This window comes from Musa acuminata, chromosome BXJ2-6 (genome assembly GCF_036884655.1).
Source record: "Musa acuminata AAA Group cultivar baxijiao chromosome BXJ2-6, Cavendish_Baxijiao_AAA, whole genome shotgun sequence".
Lineage (NCBI taxonomy): Eukaryota > Viridiplantae > Streptophyta > Magnoliopsida > Zingiberales > Musaceae > Musa > Musa acuminata.
Genome location: NC_088343.1, coordinates 1,460,749 through 1,479,290, shown reverse-complemented (window position 1 = coordinate 1,479,290; position 18,542 = coordinate 1,460,749). Strand labels below are relative to the sequence as shown.

Here is an 18,542-nt window from a genome sequence, read left to right as displayed (position 1 = left end):
GAGGGAGGGAGGGGAAAGGCGTCGGAAGTCGAAATCAGGTCATGTCTGCCTTTTGGAGTTCACTGAAAGCAAGAAACAATCAATCCATCCTTTCTTTTCCTGCGCATAGATTTTCGCACCAGATAGGTAGGTCAAATCTGCAACCGTCCTCTCCCTTCTCCTCTTTATCATATTGACTTTTCTTCTGAGTTCATGGAAATCTGTGCTTGGATGTGAACTGATATGAAGTGATTCCATGGCTTCCGTACCAGTGGAAGGATGGTGGGCAAGAAAGTGCGTTCAGAATATTAATTAAAATCATTTTTTTTATTTAATAGTTTAAATTTTAAATTATAATGATATTATAAAAATTAAGATTTTTAGAGGGATATATATATATTTTTTAAAAATAGATATTATTAGGTTGAGTCATCCGTCAATTACATGTCAAAAAAAAACAATCATATATATATATATATATATATATATATATATATATATATATATATATATATATATATATATATATATATATATATATATATATATATATATATATAGGTTTCTTATAAGATTAACATACAATCGTCATGAGAAAGTTAACTCAATGAAATTATTATTCTATAATTATAGTTCAAATGGCTCGATGCATAATCCAATAATTACATATTACACTATAAATTCGAGGGATTTTCTTCTTTCATATCTTAGCACTTAATCAAATTATCTGAAATTTTTTATTAAATTAAGCATCGAAGAGATCTTGTCGACGACTCCAACATCATTTTGTAATTTTTTAGTCAAAATCTCTTAAATTCAAAAGTGAATCATAGTTAGTTTCGAACTCAATTCATTAGTTGGACAACTACAATATGACTTAATAAGATATAATGACATTGATAAAAAAAAAAACAAGTGGAAGGATTATTGCTTAACACAAAGTTTATTCTAGGATAATAAATTTATTTTCTCTAAAAGTTTATATCATCGATGTCTTCTCGTCACAAGTTCATCAGTTAAGAGTCCAAAGTATCATTAGCTTTTTATTGTCAAATCACTTGGACGGTCTAATTCTCCCATGAATCACCGTAGAAGCGAAACAATGCATGATCGCAAGAGTTGGTATAAAAAAATTAAAGTAAGGCTTATGGATTGGGAACTTAGATTTGATGCGAGCTTTCAGCTCATGTGAACTGCCCACTTTTTAATCCATGCATGCAAACCGAGGCAAGAAAAAGAAATGCTTAGGAAGGTTGGAAGGAGCGGTAAAGTAATAAACTATGCCAACTAAGTTTCAATAGTTCTGTATTTCGATGCAGAAGTAGCTCCCAATTTCAAGAATGAGGGGGCATAGTGGCTGATATTTTATTCCTTTGACCTACTAGTCTCAAGTTTTTATTCCCAGCATCATTCATACTTAGTCTCCAATTATTACCAGAGGATCGTATTCTATCATGTGTATATATATATACATATGTATACATATGTATATATATACATATGTATGTATATATATACATATGTATGTATATATATACATATGTATGTATATATATACATATGTATGTATATATATACATATATACATACATATATATACTCGGGATTGTATAAATAAATATTTCAATAAATACTTGATAAATAATAAAAAAAAATATAAAAATAGACTTTATGAGTTTGATTATGCAACAAAGGATCCAATGTGTTCTGTCGTGATCAAAAGTCTCCACAAGTGTTCATATGACATTCCTAAATAATTAGATAGAGGAATCAACCCTAAACACTATCCCAAAGGTCTATTCTGTCACATGAATAACTTTAGGATTCTGATATAATTGACATTTTACACTGCTCTACATACCCAGAATACAGCCAAAATGACTATCTAGATATCTATTTTTTAGTAGCTTCAACTTTGTACGATAATTGCATACATTATGTATACAAGTCTGAAACGATTACAAAAGCCGACTAAATTAAGGTTGCAATACTACTACAAGTCTCTTATATGTTGTTTAAAGCATAAACAAAATCAAAAGATCCATCCAAAAACACAGATCTTTGCAAAATCGTAAGACCATGTACGGAGCTAATGCTTGCCTAGTGTTGAAAAGTCAAGGAAGTTGGTGACCTGATGATAGGGGAGCTGACGACCGAAGCCCGGGTGAATGGTGACTGTAACTATAATGGTCCTAAGGTAGTGAAATTCTTTGTCGGGTAAATTTCGACCCACACAAAAGGCATAACGATCTGGGCACTTTCTTAGAGCGAGGTTTGGTGAAATAGATATGTTTATGAAGATATAAACTACCTATACTTGAATAGGAAGACCCTATAAAACTTTATTATTCCTTGAGATTGGCTTTGGACCTTTCCTAGGCAGCTTAAGTGGAAGACAAAGAAGGCCTCCTTCAGAGGGGTCTAAGCCATTAGTAAGACACCACTCTAGAAAAGCTAGAATTCTAACCTTGTGTCAGGACTTATGGGCCAAGAGATAATCAGTCTCAAGTAGATAGTTCCTATAGGGCATAGGCCTCCCAAAAGGTAATGAAGGAGTGCAAAAGTTTCCTCGAGCCGAATGGTGATTGGCTCTTGAGTACAAAGGTAAAAGATAGCTTGACTGCAAGATTCACTCGTTGAGCAAGGACTAAAGTTAGTCTTAGTGATCTGACGGTGTTGAGTGGAAGGACATATAGAGTTTCAAATAACAAAAGAATCAAAATGAGGTTACAAGCCTCTTGTAAGCCCCTTACATATTGTTTAAATCATGAACAAATTCAAAAAACATGGACATATAGAAATATTATGTCGAACACCTTGCCTACAAGGTTCTCCTTAACAACCCATTGCCTCCGCCTCATCACCACCATGATGCCTCATTGCAATGAATGTCTTTCACCTCTACCCTATTGTAAGGCGACTAGCCTAGTCGACTACGATCTTAAGAACTAACTCGGTGCCAATAAGCTTCTCCCAAGGTGTTAGAGATATCATGGAGGAGGTCTGACCGTTCTCGTTAGAGGCTGGATTACTTGTCCTTTAATGCTTGAATCTTATAGGGAGCTCGATCACCACATCTTTATCCTTATTGACAACAACAACCTCCTCATTAGTTGTCCCATCATTGTCATTAGTAACAACCTCTTTACTGAACATAGAAGCAACGATACCTCACAAAGAGAAACGAGGCTCTCGAGATTTACAGAAGTAGTTAATGCTTCACAATGGTATCACAACAATAGAAGTGGCAGCAACAATGGTGACGAGGGACCTCTCTCAACGATAACAAATGGTTGTGAAAGATATTTACAAGATTAAAAAATAGAATCATCATTTGAAAAAAAATATAAATATGAATACTTTTCAAGAAAAATAGAAAAAGGATGAACATTTTCATGAAAATCACTCAAATATATAACTATGCAAAATAATATGAAATATTTTTAAATTATATAATTATTTGAAGAGTAATATAGATTAATAGTGAAGTGTGAGTCAAATTTTGATTTGGAAAGTATGCGTATGTTAAAATTTAAAGTATTAATAGAAGATCACTAATCTTGAAGGCATATATATATATATATATATATATATATATATATATATATATATATATATATATATATATATATATATATATATATATATATATATATATATATATATATATATGCGCGATGACGCCATGGTTGAAATGCCTTAACAAAAATAAAAATCGACCGTTCGATGGAACGGAGACTGTCCTGATTGGACTCGATAAACGGCAGATCTAATCCCGCATACAATAACTTCTATGCTAGCCAGTAGCAGCTATTGCCTTTCTCCATGGCAAAACCCCATCTGCTTCGCCCACCCAATAATTAAGCGCGGAGTTGCGAGACCGGAACGGAGAAAAAGGATGTCATGGTGGGCTCGGTCGCTGGTGAACTCCCTGAGGGGCGACGACGAAGAGGACGAAGAATCGGCGGATGAAGAAACGAGTAATGAGAAATCGCACATCGGATCCCGGTCAAGATCGCAAGAAGGTGAAATAGACGAGATAGAGGAGGTGGGGATTACGCCGACGCGGGGCGTTAAAGATGACCTCTCCGACCTCACCCAGACCCTCACCCGCCAGCTCTGGGGCGTCGCCTCCTTCCTTGCCCCCGCCCCTGTCGGGCCCGACGGCAGCGATCGGTCGGTTTCCGCAATGTCCGACGAGGCCGCCCTCCCTGCGGTGACGGCGGCGGAGTCGCCGAGGATCGCCGGAATTCGCAGCGATTTTGCGGCGATCGGTGGGACGTTCAAGATTGGGATATCGTCCGTGCTGTCGCACACAAAGGCGGTGGCGGAGATTTCTAAGATCGCGTCTTCGCTTTTGCCGTTTGGATCGGACGAGGAGGACGGGGAAGCTGATGGGGTTGGAATCGATGCGGTTGGTGTTAATGAGGAGGTTTTGGCTTTTGCGAGGAACATCACGATGCATCCGGAGACTTGGTTGGATTTCCCTTTGCCCCTTGGTGACGAAGACTCTGATGGTATGCTTTTGCCTGCCCTTATTTCGTTGTAATTCAGGGCATCGGATTTGGATAATTTATTGCTTAACTCATGATTTGGCATTAAGTCGTGTGTATCATTACGGATTCTTATTACATTATTCAACAGTTTGATCTAAATTATACAGTGCTGCCTAACAAATTTATTGCATTTTCCTATTTCCAGATATTTAGTAAAGTTAATGAGAACTTCACAGGTTTGATCTTAATAGTGTATTGGTGTCCTAGAAACCTATATCAGGATTTAATTTTTCTCATTCTTCTTGGAAATTTTCTTTATCTGATTTATTTAGGAATTCTGGCTAAAATTAATGATAATTTTGTAGATAGCATACATTGATTTGTCCATTAGGTATTATTCTATATGAACTAAGTTTTTCACTCAGGTGCCCAATCTTGATCATAAGGTAGTCTCAGAGAACTGCCAAGACTTTTTTAAATCTCTCGTCATTTTGTGTAACTGTCATTAAAGGTCAAAATTGTCATCCTCCTTGTTCCAATTTCTTCATTCTACTATTGGGTCTAGTGAAGTTGTGTTTCGATGGTAATTTGGCACAATAATTTTTCTGCAAGTCTTAAAGTTATGATGACTCTGCATAAGTGGTTGGCAAAAGAATTTGAATTTTGGGACTAATGCATTTTGCTGGAAGAGGTACAAATAGAAGCCATCATAAAAAATGTGTCATTTACAATAAGTCTTGATGAATATAGCCAACTCTTCTATAAATTGAGGTGCTAGTAGAGTGCAATTCATCAGGAGTTTCTGTATATTTTTTTGCCTTAGGTATGTTTTCTTAGATCCATGAGAAGATTAGGATGGTGGAACCCTTGCATATAAAATAAAAGAGATAGGCAAAGAGATTGCATTGATTGCCTCTAGATGTGGTGCTATGATGTTAATTACTCACATTTCGTGTAGAATAATTTTTCATTGCTGACTTAGCCTGGTTGGATGATTAAAGTTTAGTCATGTTGACTTTCAGCCATTCTCAGTTGAGAACCCAGCTTCACTTAGGTCGTCTTGTTATTTATAACCATGAACTTATTAGATAAGACATAGTTTGCTAAGAATATTCATGATGAATTGCCACAGGAATTTAGCTTTTTTTGGCATAACAATGAAAGTTTGGCAGTGTCATGCACAATCTGTCACATCAAGCTCTTGAAGACTGTCAGCACTTTATCATTTATTGTTAGTAATTTAATAATGGTCTTATTGGTTCATTGATGAAACTTAGGGGCTCATATTCTAATATCAAGCATGTTTGATTTGGTTTAGTTCTGTAACTTTGCCAGTGCAGGAGGTAATATTAGGTGTGCTTTCTAAGTTTCTCTGTTGTCCATCCATATGTTCAAATGATGACTATGTTTGCTTTTTTATTCAGACATTGTAAGGAAGGAGTTGACAGAAGACTTTGATCCCACACCTAATGTGTTTAGCTTTTTATGTGAAATGATAAATAAGCTTGCATCATTGATCATTAAGAACTGTTCCTGTTCTGTCTTTTGAGTACTTATCCTCAAAAGACACTGTATGTGTTAACATAATACCAGCATCATTTGCTTGCTTACATATGGATTACTACTAGTGTAGTCACTTTCAGACATTGTTCTATTACAGGGATTTACATATGTTCCTAAGCATGCATATATATTTATTTTTAAAGAAAAAACCCTTCAATTACTCAACCAGTTTGCAGACAAAATGATACAAAAATTGGAGGACTGTTGCTGGCAGAAACATCCCACAAAACAGCCTCCTCCCTATTGCGGCCAAGGTTTGCCGGCTTATGTACAATGATAAGGTGCTATCTAGATCATAAGTAAATTCAACTGAGTTGAAACTAGCAGCTAGCAGCTTTATATCATCGATTATAGTTTGCATGGGCCATGTTACTTGGTAACATGGCTGCTTCTCCTTCGGTCCCCTCCGTTGTGCTTCCTGCAATTTAGATCAAATATTTAGTTGAGTTGGTCCCCTCCGTTTCGCTTCCTGCAGAGCTGCAATCACTGCTTCCCCCTTGGTCTAAATTGGTGAAGTTGCGTTGCTAGTAGGACATCCGGCTGCCACCAACCACTGCTGTCCATCCCTCAAGGAATATCCAATACCTAAGCATGCATATTGCTCATGTGATTAATGTTGGCAATTTTTTCTTTTTTTTGTGGTCAAGTTGTGGGTTGGATTCATTCATCTTTGCTTTCTAATAGTCATTGCATTTTTTCTTTGCTAGATTTTGAAATGTCAGATGCCCAGCTAGAACATGCATTGGCTATTGAACGTCTTGCACCCGAATTTGCAGCTATGAAAGCTGAGCTTTGCCCTAGTCAAATGACTGAAGGGTGTTTCTGGAAGATCTATTTTGTGCTTTTGCATTCTAGACTCAATGTTCATGACGCCGAATTCCTGTCTACATCTCAGGTAAATCTAGTCTACACTCATTCTTTTTGTTTGTTCTGTTTTCCTTTTGGCTTTAGATCTCACTTTATGGATGAGAGTAGAATACCCAACTGACATAAGGATACATCAAATTTTTAATCTTTTGCTATTACAATCTTATGCTGTAGAGTTTTGTTATTCAAAAATATTATGTTGCATGATATTAACATAACATGACATTTTCTTGTATATTCTGTCATGGCTATGTGAATGTAGTTAACTATGTCAGTGCTGTGATATTCTTATGACAAATATACAGTTGTTCGTTCAATGTTCTTTTGTATAAGAAATGTCACATGCACATATTTTGTATAAGAATCTTCACATGTGCATATTTGGCTATTATTTGTCGTTTATAATATGGCAATAATGGCTTGTACCACACCAGTCTCTTGTAAAATTTGACCTACTTATTTAAGTCTTTCCTCAGAAATTTGCAAAGTGTGTTTGACTTGATTTTAGATGTCATTTTATCCAATTTATATGGACCTGCTAATTAGCACCTACCATGGACCCAGCGTATAGCTCACTCTAGTAGCTGGTAAGAATCCAAACTGCAATATAACACCGCTACACATATTGTGTAATGCCTAACATTACAAAGTACAATGATTGAACATCATGCCTATAGTGATTTGTTCTCATTTCATCATTGTTTTCCCCATTTCTCTATGACCTCACCCTCATCACTTCGGTTGGAATGCTCTAATTAGGTTTTTTGTCTTGTTAAACCCCTGACAAGATCTGTCAGCACAAGTTTTGACTTGATAACAATGGCCACCTTAATTGCAAACATAGATAAAGTAATCTATACTGGCTCATACTTTTGATTAACAAAATATAAAGGACTTGAATGATTGTATGATGACAATAACATTTATGTCACAAAGTGAATAAATCTTTACGGATAGCATACAAGATTTTGCAATTAGTCAACTTTTCACCATTATCTCAGTAGATGATCCCCAAAGACAACATAATTGACAACAACTACAATTTGAAAGAACACTGTTATTACATAATCCAAATGGAGAAACCAAATTAGATTATCTTAGTAAATAATAACTACAGTATCAAAGAAAATAAAAATCAAAAGAAGCCTATTTGATAAAAGATGAGAGGTAAAAATGAAATCCTAAATTATGGAAGAACTCAATTATGGAAGGTGAAACATTAAAGCCAGTGTCGAATAGTTGAAGTTGTCACAACTGGAAGTAAACTTACTATAATCACTTCTCAGGATTCTTAAAAAAAAAATTAAAACATTGTTGATCTTCTCATGTTTGTTATTTACCTCAAATAAAAAAACTTTTAAAAAGAAAATAATAAATCAACAGTCAACGATAGTACATAAATAATGAAGAGTAAGAAAAATTACTATAATCACTTTCCTTTCTTTCTTTTCTTTTTTGTCATCTATTAATGGAAAAGGCCAGTTCCCACCAAAACACCCCCATGCATCTTTCAAATGGCTTCTAAGGACACTAAATTTGCAGGTTCTAGCTGAGCAATGGGATATTGCTCTCATCATGGTCTCTGATTTTGTCAGAATCATTATGCACTGGATGGTATTTACCAGTTTTAAGTGTGAACTGGGATGTGCAGTTCAGATTTGGTATGGGGGTTATCATCCAATAATGCTTTAAATCAAATAGTAAACCCACCCAGTTGTTTTTTTCCCCCTTTAACAGAGACTCTCATCTTCTCCCACTCGCTTGCACTGTATGGTTTGGGTGAACAGAGTCACCCATTGCTCACCGTGTGATACTCCTCCCCTCCTCCTGCTCCTCTTCTCCTTCTCCTCCTCCGTTGCCCCTCACACCTTGTTGGTACTATGACACATGTTCAGATGAATTGTGACATACTAAGTCAAGACAAGGTTTAGTTAGGTAGGTCAAGTTTAGAAAAGTAGTGTTAACTTGGGTGTTTGTCACATGAGCTCATGCTTGGGTTTTTGGGGTGCTAAATCTCAGTCTTGATCCAGCTTGAGGTTCACTTGAGTTTTATTTCTTTATGAACTTGCAATACTCTAGCCTAGGCTAAGTTTTTCATGAGTTGGTCACTGGTGGGTTTGGGTCAACCTAACTTAATTGTTGTTTAGCAACATATTTGTCTTATTTAGACAATCTAAGAAATAATATTTCTCTTGCTTGCTAAATGAAGTTAATTTCTGTTAGGGTCAACCTACTAATTTGCTGCCCTAGCCAAATTTTTGTATTTTCTAGCCATTTTTAGAAATAGTATTTTCTGTTGCTTGCAAAATGAACTTAATTTTGTGTTGTACTGCAAAATCCGTTGGTAATAATTTTTTATTCCTCATGTAATGAAGTTGTATATCTATAACATTACAATCAAGTCTTGCATTAACTTGGTTGTAGATTTGTTTTATTCTAGATTTTAATATTTGACATCAGGAACATGATCAATCATTTAAGTGAAAAATGGGATTGGATTGAATTGATTAGATCAGATTCCATGGATCAGAGTATCTTCGGCAATTTTTTTTAATTGTTTAGTTCAAGTTTTATAATTATTGATTACTTATATAAAATTTCAAGTTTGAAGTTAAATATTCAATTTCTGGTTAGAGAATTTTTTATTTATGATAATGTGATTACTATGTAAAATGTCGTTTTCATGTATGCTATATTTCATGTTCTCATCAGAAGGTAAGATATTATATATATATATATATATATATATATATATATATATATATGGCTATTAGCTGTTACATATAGCTTAACATACACTTGTTGCATTTTGTTTGTATTATGTGATTGTATATGCTATTATGTAATATGTGGATAGTCTTGCATAATATTACATATTTTGGTAGCTGATCAAAGTTGGGACTTCGGAAATTCTGATTTTATCTTGGATCATTTTGTTTTGGCTATTGTTGATCCCTTATTGGCATCAACCAATTTTTATAGCTATGTTTTGAATGCTACCTTCAATCTGCATCTATTAAGGGCTATCTTTTTCCATACCAATTCATGAAAGATTTTCAGCTTGCTGGTCTTTTTATATCTTGTGTTGTTCTGAATCTCCTTCGTTGTAGATGCATATAAACCATCTAAATTAATTCCAATCACTGTCTTCAGTTGATGGTGTTTCTGCAGTTTAATTCATGTATATAATTTTCCTAATGTGCTCTGGATGTTTTCCTTTGTGTTGCACTGCACTTGTTATCCTTGGCTTGTTTATTATCACATTTGTGTGAATTGGCTTCTCAGAGGGATGATTATTTCTAGTTTTGATTTCCTTAAATCTATATGTGTTTCTTCATGTTGACGTATCCTTTTTATTTTGCAGATTGTGGAAGCTAGATCCATTCTTTTGCAGGATTTGCACGCATGGACAAAACCAGAATCTGAGAGGTTAGAAACAGAAGCATCCTATGGTAAATATGATTTTGCAACAGTTCCTGTTGAAGAGAATGTCATGGGATCATCAAGCGCTGTTAACGCTGCATCACCCGCAGCACTCTCATTTGGAGAACCAGCTTCTGATTCCATGAGAGACACTGAGACTGGAAAGCATCCAGTCCAAACTATAGCATCTGATTCCATGGAAGATGTCGCGACTGAAAAGCATCCCGTACAAATTATAGCTTCAGGTCTTGTGGTGGATTTTGAGACTGAAAAGCATCCAGTCCAAACAGATGAGGTGAAAATTGTTGACAAATCTGTCATTGAAGAAGAGTTGGCAAATCAAAGTAAGAGTAAGGAGATATCTAGCCAAACTTCTAGAGACCCGGTGGAGAGGTATGAAGAAGACGGTGATGAATGGTTGGAGGATGACACTGGTGAAACAAGCAAAGGAGGGGGTCTAACTATTCCATTAGGGCAGGAAGACGATGTATCCTTCAGTGATCTGGAGGATGATGATGATGGTGGTGGTGAAGCCCCAACGAACAGCTTGAAAACTGTGTCAGTTGATTCTCAAACAAAAGATACTGCAAGCTGGGTTCAGCTGAACAAAGGTTCTGGGGGTTCAATGGAAGGTGACAACTCCATCGGTCCAAAGACTAAGTTATCTAATGATTGGCTGGACGTTGAAGATTTTGATGTGGAATGACAAAAAGAACTGTTTCCTTGTAAAATTTTCACGGTGAAGAATCAATATGCCTTCGTATGCCAAAGATCTCACTCTCTCCAATGGCAGGTAGTATATGATTTGCTTGTGGTCTGTACATAAAAGTCAAGTCGCGTGCAGTATCTCTGAAATTTCAAAAATCTTGCAGATGCTTTCTGAATGGTTTGTTCATTGAAACATCCTCTCCGTTGTTCCGTTTTAGGGACAACATTGAGTACTTTTCTTGATATTATTCAGATGGTAGTCGAAAGAATTTGTGAAACATGTGAAATCGTGGTTAAAATGGGAATTCACTTGGTGCCTAGAGTTGCACGAGAAAGCATTTTTGTTGCCCAAGATCGTGTATAGGTGATGCTATCGAGAAAGCGTATGAGTGGCACACGGATGGCTGTGCAACCAAGGTGGTAGCTTTTTTTTTTTTCACACTTATTACGATTACCATTTAGACAAACGTCTTCTCCCTTCGGGAGACGACGATGATCTTTATATGATGCTACTATTGACACGCGACCCTCATGCTAGATTCATGTTTCCTTTTTTATTCTTTTGGTCTCAGTTGTATATAGATAATATCTCGAGAAGCATTATATTTTCACCTTGGATCTATCTTGGATTCATTTCAGAGTCATCTCGATGCTACTTCAAAGTCATCTCAAAATCATGATATTTTTACGTCATAGATATGTCAGATTTTTATGCACATGAGTTTGGACTAAGTTGGGCTAAACAAGACATCAACGACATTTTTATTTAACAATTTGATGTTAGAAAGAGGGCTAACCATTTCATCATAGTTGATGCGATGGTCTCCAGTAAGCACGAGGAGACGTGTAAAAGCTACGACTGAAGTGACCACTATTGGTCTTTACCCCAAAGTCATTAAAACAGAGAAGACTTCGTCGACTTAAGCTGCCCCATATGAGACCTGAGTTGACCCACCTTAACATGTCGAGAATTACGACTATAGACATAATATAGAGGACTATCGAGATATGAAAGAGCAAATCGAAGAGCTTATTCGTCGATGGCACATTGGGAAATTTATTCGAAGACCTTGATAATCTTCACCTCGACCTTGGAGGAGATAGCACCTCGATGTCATCATCGAAGGACTCGCTTGGGGAGGAGATAGTATCTTGGGCCGGAAAGCTTATACTTGAGCCACCATCGAGAAGTGCCCAAAATCAAAAGATGACGCGGAGATAACTTTCTAAAATGAGGAGACAAAGTACTTTGATCTGAACTATGATGACACCCTGGTGGTCTCTGTAAAAATGATCAATGCTTGAGTAAAAAAGGTCATAATCGACACAAGAAACTTAGTTAGCAATCTCTACTTTGACGCATTTCAAAAGCTCGGACTCTCAGCTAAGGATCTTACTCCAATAGCTTCTTTATTGATAGGGTTTACGGGTGACTTAATCTCCCCTCTTCGGACCATGAACTTGCTTATCACATTCGGTGATACAATCATAGGCTAACCCACACTCAACATATTAAGAGTTATCTCTTCTGTATCTAGAGCCAATGGAGCCATTGGTTAAGGAATCTCTTAACAAAGCTTGCCCTGACTAGGTTATCAAAGTTAGGGCGACATTACCTAAAGAGAAGTGGGTATAGCTTGTCAACTTTCTCCAAGAAAATATCGAGGTGTTCGCATGGACATCAAGAGATATATCGGGAATAGATCCCGACATTGCTTAACACCATCGGAATATTTTCCTGAAGCTCAGTCTATAAAGTAAAAGCATCTCAAGTTCACCCTCGAATGCTAGCAAGAAATTAGCGATAAAGTAGATAAACAATTGCCGGCAAGGTTCATCACCAAAGTACAATACTCTCAATGGCTTACTAACATTGTATTGGTTAAAAAGCCTAATGAAAATTAGAAAATATGTATTAATTACATTGATCTTAACAAAATATGTCCGAAAGAAAGTTACCATCTTCCTCGAATCAATTAATTAGTCAATATCATCTCAGGACATGAACTCCTCACCTTCATGAATGTCTTTTTAGGATACAACCAAATAAGTAAGTATGGTACATTGGGATTAGGAACACACTTTTATCATAGACTGAGGTATATATCACTATATAAATATATCGTTCAAATTAAAAAAATTATAAAAATAAGATAATAAATAAGATGTTCAAGTATTAAATTGGAAGGAATCTCGAAGTTTATGTGAATGACATTATAGTTAAAAGTAAAATAGCTGACTCACTCTTGTTAGACTTGGCTGAGACATATTAAGTTTTAAAGAAATATAACGTATGCCTTAATCTAGCCAAATGTGCCTTTAGAGTCAACTTGGGAAAATTTTTGTAGTTCATTGTTCATTAAAGAGGAATATATACAAATCTAGAAAAGATTCATGTCATATTCAAGATGCATCCATCTCGGTTGATGAAAGAAATCCAACAACTGATAAGACGAATAATGAAACTTAGCTAGTTTCTATCCTAGTCGACGACAAGTGCCTATCCTTTTTTTAGGCACTGGAAAAACCAAAAAAAAAAAAAATTGGACTGAGAAGTGCTCGAAGGCATTTGAAAAACTGAAGCACCACCTCGCCTAGTTGTCTTGGCTCTCTTCCTCTATCCCAAGTGAGCTAATATTGTCAACTCAGCTATGGTACAAAATGATTTGGGAGTTCAGAAACCTATCTACTCCATTAGTCATATATTAGGCGGAGTCGAGGAGCAATACCTCTCTCGTTGAAAGACTAGCATTTGCGCTAATATTGGCAACCAGAAAGCTTCGTCTATATTTTCAAGTGCACCCTATACAAGTAATCATCGATCAGCCACTTAGATTCTTTCAATATTTGATGTCACGAGACGAATGTTGAAGTAGTCAGTAGAATTAGGTGAGTTTTCCATCTAGTATATACCTAAGGTTGCCATCAAAGCTCAAGCGTTGGTAGATTTTATATCATAATGTAAGTTTAAAATGACAAGCACACCCCTTTAACATAGACCTTGTTCATAGATAGATTTGTCACTTTAAGAAGGGGCAGCATATAACTCATTCTAAAAGGTCCGAACAAGTAGATATATGAGCAAGCCTTACGGTTTGAATTCAAAATCTCCAATAACAAAGCCGAATACAAAACTCATCTCTCGAGGCTTCAACTTGCCCGAGAGCTTCAAATATAAAATTTGATAATATTCAATGACTCCCAACTCATCGTAAGCCAGGTCAATAGAAGCTATGAATCCTAAGACAAAATTATAATGAAACACCTTGTCAAGGTACAACTGTTAGCTTCAAGCTTCACCCAACTCAATGTGTTACAGGTACCTCGCATAGAGAATACTTAGGCCGATGCATTAGTCAAGTTAGCCTCCACTCAAGATCAATAGAAATGTTGGTCGTTAGTCAAGATGTTATTGACCCAAACCATCGAGGGGCATAACATAGCTATGATCGAGAGGAAGAAAGTTGGATCGATGAGAGCTTCTGTTATAAGAGATATGAGACACTCCCAATTAACCCTACAGTAGCTTGGAGAGTCAAGAACTATCAAACATTGTATTGCATAATAAATAATCACTTATACCGTGGGTCTTTTAGCTAACCCCTCCTTAGATGCCTCACACTATTAGAAGTTCAAAGGGCACTCATTGAGGTACATGAAGATATTTATGGAGAACACATAGGTGGATGAACCCTCACATTCAAGGTACTTCGATTGGGATTCTATTGGTCGATGTTGCATAAGGACGCAATTGCCTTGGTTCAGAGATACCACTAGTGCCAAAGTTGTGCTTGGATAAAAGCAATTCCTTTAAGCCCAATCGATTATGCTTGGCCCTTTGCCCAATAAGGCATAAACCTCTTAGGCCCTTTCCCACTTACCTCCGACCAAAGAAGATTCCTCGTAATGAGAGTAGAGTACTTCACAAAGTGAGTAAAAGTCAAGTTGCTAGTATTAATCATCGAGAAGCATGTCAAAAGATTTGTATGAAAAAAATCATTACTCGTTTCAGAATCTCAAATGCCCACATCACTAACAATGGGACTCTAATTTAATAATGCAAGATTTAAAAAGTTTTGTCGATCCTATGGGATCTTGTTGATGTTCAGCTCGATAGTTTATCCTCAAACTAATGATCTAGGTTATCAACCAAGCCATTTTTAAAGGACTAAAAAAAAGGATTATGAGGGCAAAAGGCACATGGATGGATAAACTATCAATAATTCTATGGGCCTCCCAGACAACACTAAAAATTGATTCTAATCGTCGTTCAGTTTGGCATTCGACATTGAAGCTATCCTATCACCCAAAATATGCTTCCTAATATCTTAGATTGAATACTACAACGAAGAAGCATTTGAAGAGGGACTTTGAGTTAGAACTCGACCTAATCAACAAACTTAAAATCGAAGCATATCTATGAACACTAAAATATAAAAAAGTAATGGCCAAACTCTACACCAAACTCTGCACATAGGTTGTAATGATATTTTCTACAAACAAAGTTTCAAACGCTAGTGTTTCTTCTAATGTAGAGACATCTAAAACTAATCCACATTCAAATAAATGATATAATAAAAAGATCACAAATACTGATACCAACAAAAGATCGACATATATTCCAAATGAAACATATCAACCAATGTATTTAACAATAGCATCGATTTGAAGTGCGGTGCTTACTGATTGCAACATCACAATGGCAAAAGAGCCTTGGGAACACCTAACAAGGAGGATCCTAAGGCCAAAAGCAAACACATTCACTTAATATTCATCCCCCTCATCACCATCCTCGCCCTCGGCAGACTCTGCGCCAACCTCCTCATAGTCCTTTTCGAGTGCAGCAAGATCCTCACGGGCCTCGGAGAACTCTCCTTCCTCCATGCCCTCGCCAACGTACCAGTGCACAAAGGCCCTCTTGGCGTACATGAGGTCGAACTTGTGGTCGATTCGTGAGAATACTTCGGCAACGCTGGTGGAGTTGGATATCATGCATACCGCCCGCTGCACCTTGGCCAGATCGCCGCCGGGCACGACGCTGGGCGGCTGGTAGTTGATGCCGCATTTGAAGCCAGTCGGACACCAGTCGACGAACTGGATGGTCCGCTTGGTCTTGATGGTCGCAACGGCAGCGTTGACGTCCTTGGGCACCACATCTCCACGGTACATGAGGCAGCAGGCCATGTATTTTCCATGGCGCGGGTCGCACTTTGCCATCATGGATGAAGGTTCAAAGGCGCTGTTAGTGATCTCAGCAACGGAGAGTTGCTCGTGGTAGGCCTTCTCCGCAGAGATGACAGGAGCATAGGATGAAAGCATGAAATGAATCCTCGGGTAAGGGACCAGGTTGGTCTGGAACTCGGTGACATCGACGTTCAGCGCACCATCAAACCTCAGCGATGCGGTCAACGAAGAAATCACCTGCACACGAACAACGCACGTCAAACTTTTAAGCCTTGGCTGGAAACATAGGAAGTGGGGTGATGATGGAAGATACCTGAGAAACCAGGCGGTTGAGATTGGTGTAGGTGGGGCGCTCGATGTCGAGAGATCTCCGGCAGATGTCATAGATCGCCTCGTTGTCAAGAAGAACAGCCACATCAGTGTGCTCCAGAAGAGAGTGGGTGGAGAGGACACTGTTGTAGGGCTCGACCACGGAGGTAGAGACCTGAGGCGACGGGTACACGGTGAACCCCAGCTTCGACTTCTTGCCGTAGTCCACGGAGAGACGCTCGAGGAGAAGGGAGCCAAGGCCAGAGCCAGTGCCTCCACCAACAGCATTGAAAACGAGGAATCCTTGAAGGCCAGTGCAGTTGTCCGCGAGCTTCCTGATACGATCAAGGCAGAGGTCGACGATTTCCTTGCCAACTGCAGGAACATCGATGTCATCATCATGCTTTGCACAAAGACATATATATAACAGAGGAGACGGAGGACAAGGATGAGGTGACTACTGGTGTAGTGGCCTCGGGCGAAGTTGTTAGCAGCATCTTCCTTGCCACTGATGAGTTGCTCCGGGTGGAAGAGCTGGCGGTAGGTTCCAGTTCTTACTTCATCGATGACGGTGGGTTCCAGATCGACGAAGACGGCACGAGGGACATGCTTCCCAGCGCCGGTCTCGCTGAAAAAGGTGTTGAATGCATCATCACCGCCTCCCACGGTTTTGTCGCCGGGCATTTGGCCATCAGGCTGCACACGAGAGAGCAGTGTCAATACTAGTAGGCAACACCGGGCCGTTTCCCCCTTGGGATCTGCTTGGACTAAGCGATCAGGTTTCTCTTGTTCGTGTTGTTTGATTTCCATTTCCCTACAGAGGTGTTTTGGTATATCTACGAAGTTCCGCACCCTCCCACCACTTTTTCCGTTCCTATTTCCAGTTACGTTCTATACGATCCCCGTTGCCCCAGCCGATGGTGACAACCCGCTCGCTGCCTCCTCGTGCTCCCGTCTCGTCGCCGACTCGCCCTCGTCTACGCCCCTCCGCAGAAGCCAACGTTACACGTAGATCTACACCCACTGGATAGCCTAAACCAGAGCTCTGATTCTGAATGCTTAGAGAACCAAATGACTTGTACGAGATAGGAAAATGAAGGGAATTAAAGGTGAAAAATGAAACGAATCATTGGCGCTTATTGATTGAAACTTGAACCCGTCAACTATAAGAACAGATCGAATGATAAACTATGACTAAAATAACAAAAATATCAAGAAAGGCATAACGATCAGATCAATCGAGAAAAAAAGCCAAAATCGAACCATAAAACTCGACTAGAAAACATAGATATACTGCTCGATAGACAAGATCAAGCGAATCAAAGCCAAATCGGCTGAAGCGAAGTTCGACTGCTTGATCCTGAGAGGAGTTCCAAATTTCTTCACCAGATTCACACATTAACAGAATAGGCTACAGATACGACCAGAAACCGCCTGAAATCCACAAATCTATGCGCTAAACGACATATCTAAACATCTGGCATCGATTATACCCAGAAAGAAAGTGACAAAAGAGAGATCGGACGAGGAAATCGTACCTGGATGCCATGCTCGAGGCAGTACAGCTCCCAGCAGGCGTTCCCCACCTGAATCCCGGCCTGCCCGATGTGGATCGAGATGCACTCTCTCATCTTCGCCGACCGAAACACACAATAGAAGGAGGGCAGAGATCAGACTAGGGAGACAGAGATGGGCACAAGAAGAACGGGGAAACCAGGCGTGTGCTAAGACGCCTTCGGATGCCTGGAAGACCTCGCTCCCCTGGTGTACCCTTTTTATGGGAAGGAGGACGAGGCAAGGTGGTTGGCGGAGCGCGATCGTCGGGCTTGGCGTTCTGAAAGAAACCGAACTAACCCGCGGTAAGCTTACCAATGTGAGATGACCTCTATTTTTGCCGCCAGGTTTCTATTTCGAATTCGAAATGGTGTCGCCGTGTAAGGACGCGAGGGAGTGCCATCTTGATGGAGTAATATCACTTCTTGTTCTACTCACCTTAACTTACCTAAACTTCTA

General features: G+C 38.4%; 2 protein-coding genes across 3 annotated transcripts; one reads left to right on the top strand and one right to left on the bottom strand.

Moving 5' to 3' along the window:
- The first annotated feature begins 3,823 nt into the window (after nucleotides 1-3,823).
- LOC135614148 (uncharacterized) lies at nucleotides 3,824-11,212 on the top strand. Its single transcript, XM_065111186.1, has 3 exons — nucleotides 3,824-4,496; nucleotides 6,746-6,933; nucleotides 10,270-11,212. The coding sequence occupies exons 1-3, from the start codon at nucleotides 3,878-3,880 to the stop codon at nucleotides 11,032-11,034; spliced, it is 1,572 nt and encodes a 523-aa protein (XP_064967258.1). The 5' UTR covers nucleotides 3,824-3,877; the 3' UTR covers nucleotides 11,035-11,212.
- A 4,420-nt stretch (nucleotides 11,213-15,632) lies between these two features.
- LOC135614149 (tubulin alpha chain) lies at nucleotides 15,633-18,349 on the bottom strand. 2 transcript variants are annotated; one of them, XM_065111188.1, is made up of 5 exons: nucleotides 18,068-18,349; nucleotides 16,991-17,225; nucleotides 16,534-16,904; nucleotides 15,999-16,457; nucleotides 15,633-15,910 (listed from the first exon to the last, which is right to left on the bottom strand). In XM_065111188.1, the coding sequence occupies exons 1-5, from the start codon at nucleotides 18,158-18,160 to the stop codon at nucleotides 15,797-15,799; spliced, it is 1,272 nt and encodes a 423-aa protein (XP_064967260.1). In that variant the 5' UTR covers nucleotides 18,161-18,349; the 3' UTR covers nucleotides 15,633-15,796. The 2 variants fall into 2 exon arrangements, with proteins under 2 accessions (XP_064967260.1, XP_064967259.1); XM_065111187.1 differs by having other exon boundaries at nucleotides 15,633-16,457; nucleotides 18,068-18,348.
- Nucleotides 18,350-18,542: the final 193 nt, after the last annotated feature.